Genomic DNA, 6,000 nt, shown 5'->3' with positions numbered 1-6,000 from the left:
GGGTCCAAATGGCGTAAGTAACAAATAGCTTAAGAGAGAAGCACATGGGGGCTGGAGAGATGGCTCAGCGGTTAAGAGCACTGACTGTTCTTCCAGAGGTCCTGAGTTCAATTCCCAGCAACCACATGGTGGCTCACAACCATCTGTAATGGGATCTGATGCCCTCTTCAGCAACACTGTACTACTCATACATAAAATAAATAAATCTTTAAAAGGAAAAAAAAGGAGGACGGCACATTTTTAGTGGTTCCATACTCAGAGTCAGGTCCACCCCATTCTGACCTGGTTTGTGAAGGGCCTAGAACAAAATCCAGATGATACTGTGTCTAAGGAACAGATTTTAGGAGATGTTTATCCATGCTGGTCCATGTGAAGAGTAACGCTTAACTCACCCCAAATGACAACTGCACACCATCTTTTGACATGGACATCTGTGCCAGACCATGGGATCCCAGGTTGCCCTTAAGGCTGCACCGGGCTGACCCCGCCCCTTTTCACCTGGGCCCGCCCCTGGTGGCAGAGACTTCCGGATTTCCCCGCCTGCCAGAGCTCCACCCGCTGGCTTTATTCCCGGATTCCGCAGTCGTGGGCTGGTAGAACCGAGCTCCGAGCTTGAAGAGGCTGGCAGTGCAGGAGCTGCGAGGCTGCGGAGTCCTCGTGCCTTGAGGACAGATGTGCGCAGGCATAGGGGGTGCTCCAACCTGAGCTGGGGTGAAGCTTTTGGAGAGGACAAGACGGCCACAGAGAGATGCAGCCGGAGGAGCCCTGCGCCGGGAGCGCGTCCCCAGAAAGACGCCAGCGCTCGCCAGACCCCGAACCGCGCCTGTCGGGCCAGCTACTGCCCGAGCTCTACAGCTTCGTGGCGCGCGTCCTGTTCTACCTGGCGCCGGTCTACCTGGCGGGCTACCTGGGACTCAGCGTCACCTGGTTGCTGCTTGGAGCCCTGCTCTGGATGTGGTGGCGCCGGAACCGCCGCGGGAAGCTGGGGCGCCTGGAGGCCGCCTTCGAATTCCTGGAGCACGAGCGCGAGTTCATCAGCCGCGAGCTGCGGGGCCAGCATTTGCCAGCCTGGGTGAGCCGGGCTGGGAGGAGGGCTGTGGGCTTCCGAGGAGGAGCTGGAGCGCACTCCCGGGCTTCACGTAAGGGCCAAGGCTCAGAGAAGAGTCGGGGGCGGGACACACCCAGGATCAAAACTGGGCGTCCAGGACTCCGCAAAGTTGCTCGCGGAGGGCGAACAGAGGGCGATTCTTCCACCCGCCTGTTGATTTAAGAACTAGCGAAGGGCGTGACACGTATATGGACACATACAGCAGTGACAGGAGGACAGGGCTCTGGTTCCTATCAGCAGAGGGCTGGCAGGAATGTCCTGTAGAGCTAGCCGGGACACTATGTGGACCACTGTCCTCTCCCTTATGCCATGGACTTGAGCAGGCTGTGCGCACACTCACAGTGCAGGGATAGATAGACCCGCCTCCTGGTGGTGGCTGGTCTGGCTACGGTTTCTCAAAGGCATCTGGTCCTGAGAACCCTACAGTTTAACAACTTGGGTGGGGTGCAAGAACGCTGGGTAATCCTTAGGATTGGAAGTTACACAAACATTGACCAGGGTTAGTGTATGATAGACCTGCCCTGTTTGGATCCCGGTTTGAGGCCGTACCTCAGACTCCCAGGGGAGATGATGCAGAGACCCTCGGACTCCTTATTTCCCCTGGCTTGCATGTTTTGCACGTGGCCTGAACTCTAAAACCCAGCTGAATCTAAGCGCACCACACCTGTCTGTGATCGAGAAGAAAATGTTAGCGTGGCCAATTCATCTCATTTGGAAATTGAGTCTTGCCTGTAGGTAGTTTGTTAAGGCCACCACAGCAAAGTACCACAGATATGGTGAGTTGGACGACAGAAACTTACTATCTTGTAGTCTGTAGGTGATGAGTTCAAGGTCACCATATCTGCGGGTCCATTCTTCTGAGGCCACTCTTCTCTCTTCTGCCCATGGGTGACTTCTTCTGACTTCCCTCTGTGTACCTGTGCCTGAGTGTTTCTTTTGCATATAAGAGTCGTGGCGTTTAAATCCATTCTAATGAGCTTATTTTAACTTAATTAAATCTGTCGAGATGTTCTCTAAATGGCAGTCACATTCTGAGGGACTGGGACACAGAACATGTGCGTTTGGGTAGAGGAGGTTCAGTTTATCCCGTAGCACTAATGTATGGATCAAATCAGTACCAACGCTTTGCAGACAGGAGTACGTTTTTTGGGTTGAGCGGGGACCAATGCTTGCGGATAAGGGTACACACTGTGGAACTTTAGTGAGTACGTTCCTAGAGTAGAAGCCATGGGAACAGGTCTGATCCAGGTGGCCATGGGACACACAGGAGGAGGACTTTATCTCTCAGGGATACCAGGCTCAGGTGGGAGATGGGTACACGATTGGTAATCGTTACGGGGGTCCTGGGGAAGTTAGAAGCAGGAACTTGCTGAGATTCTTTTCCGGGTGTCAGAGGCTTACAATGGACACCTTAGTCTTTTTCACATCAGGTTGTCCCTAGACCACAGTCATCTGCCCTCAAGAGGGTCTTACCTCAGCCTAGGTTTTTCCGGATTCTTAGCTGCTGTGGTTGGCAGACTCTGAGGACCAGGCCTAGGTAAGCTTTGGGATTAAGGTAGTGATGTTAGGTCAGGCTCTGTTGGCCTAGAGAGGCTTGTGAACACAGCCTAGAGAACTCTGAGGAGTAGTGAGTGCTTGGCCTGCCTAACATGGTCAGGGTCGATGGATGGGGCTGAGAGTAGGCAAGCACTGGGGAGACTGGGGCAGATTCTGAAGGCTGAAGTCCTTGTAAGGTGCCTGAGGAAATTACTGTGGTAGTAGTGGGCACAGCGGGAGGCGATAAGCAGCAGCTGGGGAGAGACTGATTGTAGCTGCCTGTGGCCTCTAGAGTGAGGTGGAGTTTAGGGGTCTTCTAAGGTGGTGTCTGGTGTAGAGAGCTGGTGACAGCTGGCATGCCTGGGCCTCCTGAGAAACAAATCTAAAGAGGTTGCTTTCCCATGAGCCCCTGGGAAGGAAGCATAGTTTGATGCAAATGTGGCCTTTTGACCAGCCTCATGCCATGAGGTAGGAAAGCTGAGGCCCTCTGCTCACTTCCTCTTTTTCTACCTCAGAGTAGGAGCACACACTAACAGACCCAAGGAGTGAGGGAGCCCAGGCTGCAGTGTGGAGGTCACCATGCAAAGCAGTAGTGAGCCCTTGATACTATTGGCTTAACCCCCGAAGCTCTGCTTCCATGTGCTGCTTGTAATGCGTCGAATATTTGAAAACCCCGAGTTCAGAGGCAGACATGCCTGTGAGAGTCTGAGCGCTCTAGAAGTAGAGGCAAGAGGGTCAGGAGTTCGAGACCAGCTTTAACTACACAGCAAATTTGAGGCCATACTAGGACACAAGAGACCCTATTTCAACCAAACAACCCAAATAAAGCACTTGTTCAGAGCCGTCACCGCTGGGTGTTCAGTAAACGTTGTTGCTTTTATGATTCTCAGTTTCCTAAGCCTCCTGAGGGCCTTTTCCCAATGTTAAACTAATGAGCAAGTGTCCCTGGGGCAAATGTATCTTTTTGGAGTTGGCTGGCCATGGAGACTGGAGCAGATGGGAGGGAGGGGTGCACAGAGAGCCTCCGGGAAACCTCATTCTGCCTGGCACTTGCTGGGCTGGCTCTGTGGTTTCCAGGATGCTGGCTTCAGTACTGCAGTATTTACCTACTGGACTTCAGAGCCGGGGTCTTCTTGCTCTGACCTCAAGACTGTCCATGAGGTCAGCATCACAGGAGTGGGCCTTCACCCGTCTGCCCATTTCCAGGCATCCACTGAGCCACTCGTTGATAACAATGCCTTATTTATCAGCTGTTTCCTTTGGCTCTCCTGGTAAAGAGAGAAGACTGGTGACTGCCTACCCTGGCTCCTGGTCTGATGGAGCATGTGAGGGATGAGAGCCGGTTGGTAGGCAGATAGCCGGAGGCAGGGCAGAGGGTGGAAAGAACTGTGGGAAACATTGGCAGGCTGTCTGTCTGTGCATTGGCAGGCTGTCTGTCTGTGCTTCTGGTCTAGCCCAGCTTGTTACTGCCAGCTGATAGCAATCAGCTGGCAGCCTTGTTGGGGACAGTTAACCCTTGGGGACCTGCTGGAGAGTGGTGCTGATGGGAAGAGGGAGGAGAGGCAGTCCTGAGCGTCTCTGAGCATTCACCAGGGTAGACCAGGTTCAGGGTTTCTGAACCTCTCTGAAAATCATGAACTTGTAGGGGAAGCTCATCTGGAGAATCCTTCTAGAATCCACGAACCTACCCCAAGTCAGCTTTTCTCTGTTTTCGCCCCACCCACTCCCTGCCCAAGACCTATTCCCTAACCTTTCTCACTTACCCTCCACGTAACTGGGGATGCCAACGCAAGAGCCAGCGAGGTGACCCACCTACTCAAGATGACAGCTGTGGAAAGGCAGCAGCAGCCCTGGATTGTCCCTCATCCGCAACCCTGCTAGCCAGACAGACAGACAACTAGGGCCTGAGTGCTGCTGCCCTTTCTGGGTCTGACCATCAGCCATTCTTACTGTGGGCGGACACAGCTGCCCTCCTAGAACCCACCACTCCTGGTCTGTCCTCACTGATGGTTCTGTTGATTAGAGGAAGGTAATGAAGTTAGCCTGGGCACCCTCAACTGAGTTCACAAAGCTTGATGCCAGAGTCGATGCCATCGAAGCAGTTGATGGCCATGTGGGACCAGAGAGAACTTCCTATCAAGGTGTTCACAGCTCATACAAGAGTCATGCAAGCCAGTTTAGAGTTGGGCCTAACCTCAGGAACTAAGAGGAGGCTAGGTCATGTCCTCTGTGTTTCGGTCCCATGTCTTGGTGATGTTTCATGGACTTACAATGTCCTAGGCCAGGATTGGGCAATAGGTGAGACACAGCATAGGTGTCCTTTTCCTCCAAGCCCAGCACAGGGATTTCAGACATCTGTGTGTTCATCCTCTGCTCAGTCACCAAACATTTATAGAGGGCTTGCCATGTGTGAGGCCCAGTTCTGCGGGATGAGCCACAGTCATGAGTGTCCCACAGTCTCTACTCTCGAGGAACCATTGAGCAGAGTGGGCACGTAGGCCCGTGAGAACGGTCTATCCCAAGACATGTCAGAGGTCCAAGATGTTGCGTGTTTCTGGGCGGGATCTAAAGCAGGCAGCAGCCCAGGAAACCTTCCTGGAAGCAGAGGTACTACGACATGAGGTTGAGGACTCTCCTAAGGATGGGAGACTCGACCCAAAACCTTCCACAGGTTTGGAAGTGATGCAGAGTCTAGAACAATATCTCACAAAATTCAAATTCACCCGGGATCACCTGTGGCTTCATTTAGAAGTTCTGACTCAGGCTTAGACAGGAGTGTCTGGGGCAACCTCTCCTGCAAGCAAAGACCAGGAGGTCACATGGAGGATGCAGATTAGTGCTGTGGGTGGGAACCACCCCTGCCCTCCTATGTCGCAGCCCCCTTCCCACTGGACAGAAAGGAATGGAAGCCAATGGCTAGCTTCCTTTTCTTGTTGAGCACCTCAGAAGCAAGAAGAGGTGGCACTTCTGCGGGAATGTCCCTGGTGACCTAGGAAGGTATGAGCCTCCTCATGAAGAATTGTGAGGGTCACAACATGGGGATGACAAGTAGCTGTATTGGTTAGTGGACAGGGGTTGGGGATCCTGTGATAGTCGTAACTCTACGTCAAATACCTTAGAGAAATAGTTTCTAGAGGAAGCATTGATTGATTTGACTCACTAACTCAGCGATTTCTGGCCAAAGTTGGCCAGATCCTCAAAATTCAGGCTAAAGGTTAGGGAGTCCATTCTTGGCAGCGTGAGTGTGAGTGGGACATAGGCTACGCACATGGAGAGGAAGGGGTGGGACAATACATACCCTTCCACGCATGCCTTCATCCACTTCCTCATGTTTCCATCATATCCCAGCCATGTCG

General features: G+C 52.9%; 1 protein-coding gene across 1 annotated transcript in view; it reads left to right on the top strand.

Annotated features, from left to right (window-relative positions):
- The first annotated feature begins 730 nt into the window (after positions 1-730).
- The window catches only part of Esyt3 (extended synaptotagmin 3), a 44,964-nt gene continuing 39,694 nt past the window's right edge, over positions 731-6,000 (top strand). Inside the window, exon 1 of the mRNA XM_032910183.1 lies at positions 731-1,072. Coding sequence (XP_032766074.1) covers positions 749-1,072 — 324 coding nt within the window. The 5' untranslated portion in view covers positions 731-748. The remainder of the gene's footprint in view (positions 1,073-6,000) is intronic.

Source organism: Rattus rattus, chromosome 8, assembly GCF_011064425.1.
Source record: "Rattus rattus isolate New Zealand chromosome 8, Rrattus_CSIRO_v1, whole genome shotgun sequence".
Taxonomy (NCBI): Eukaryota; Metazoa; Chordata; class Mammalia; order Rodentia; family Muridae; genus Rattus; species Rattus rattus.
Note: the sequence above shows the minus strand (reverse complement) of the source record. Positions and strands in the feature narration are given on the sequence as shown.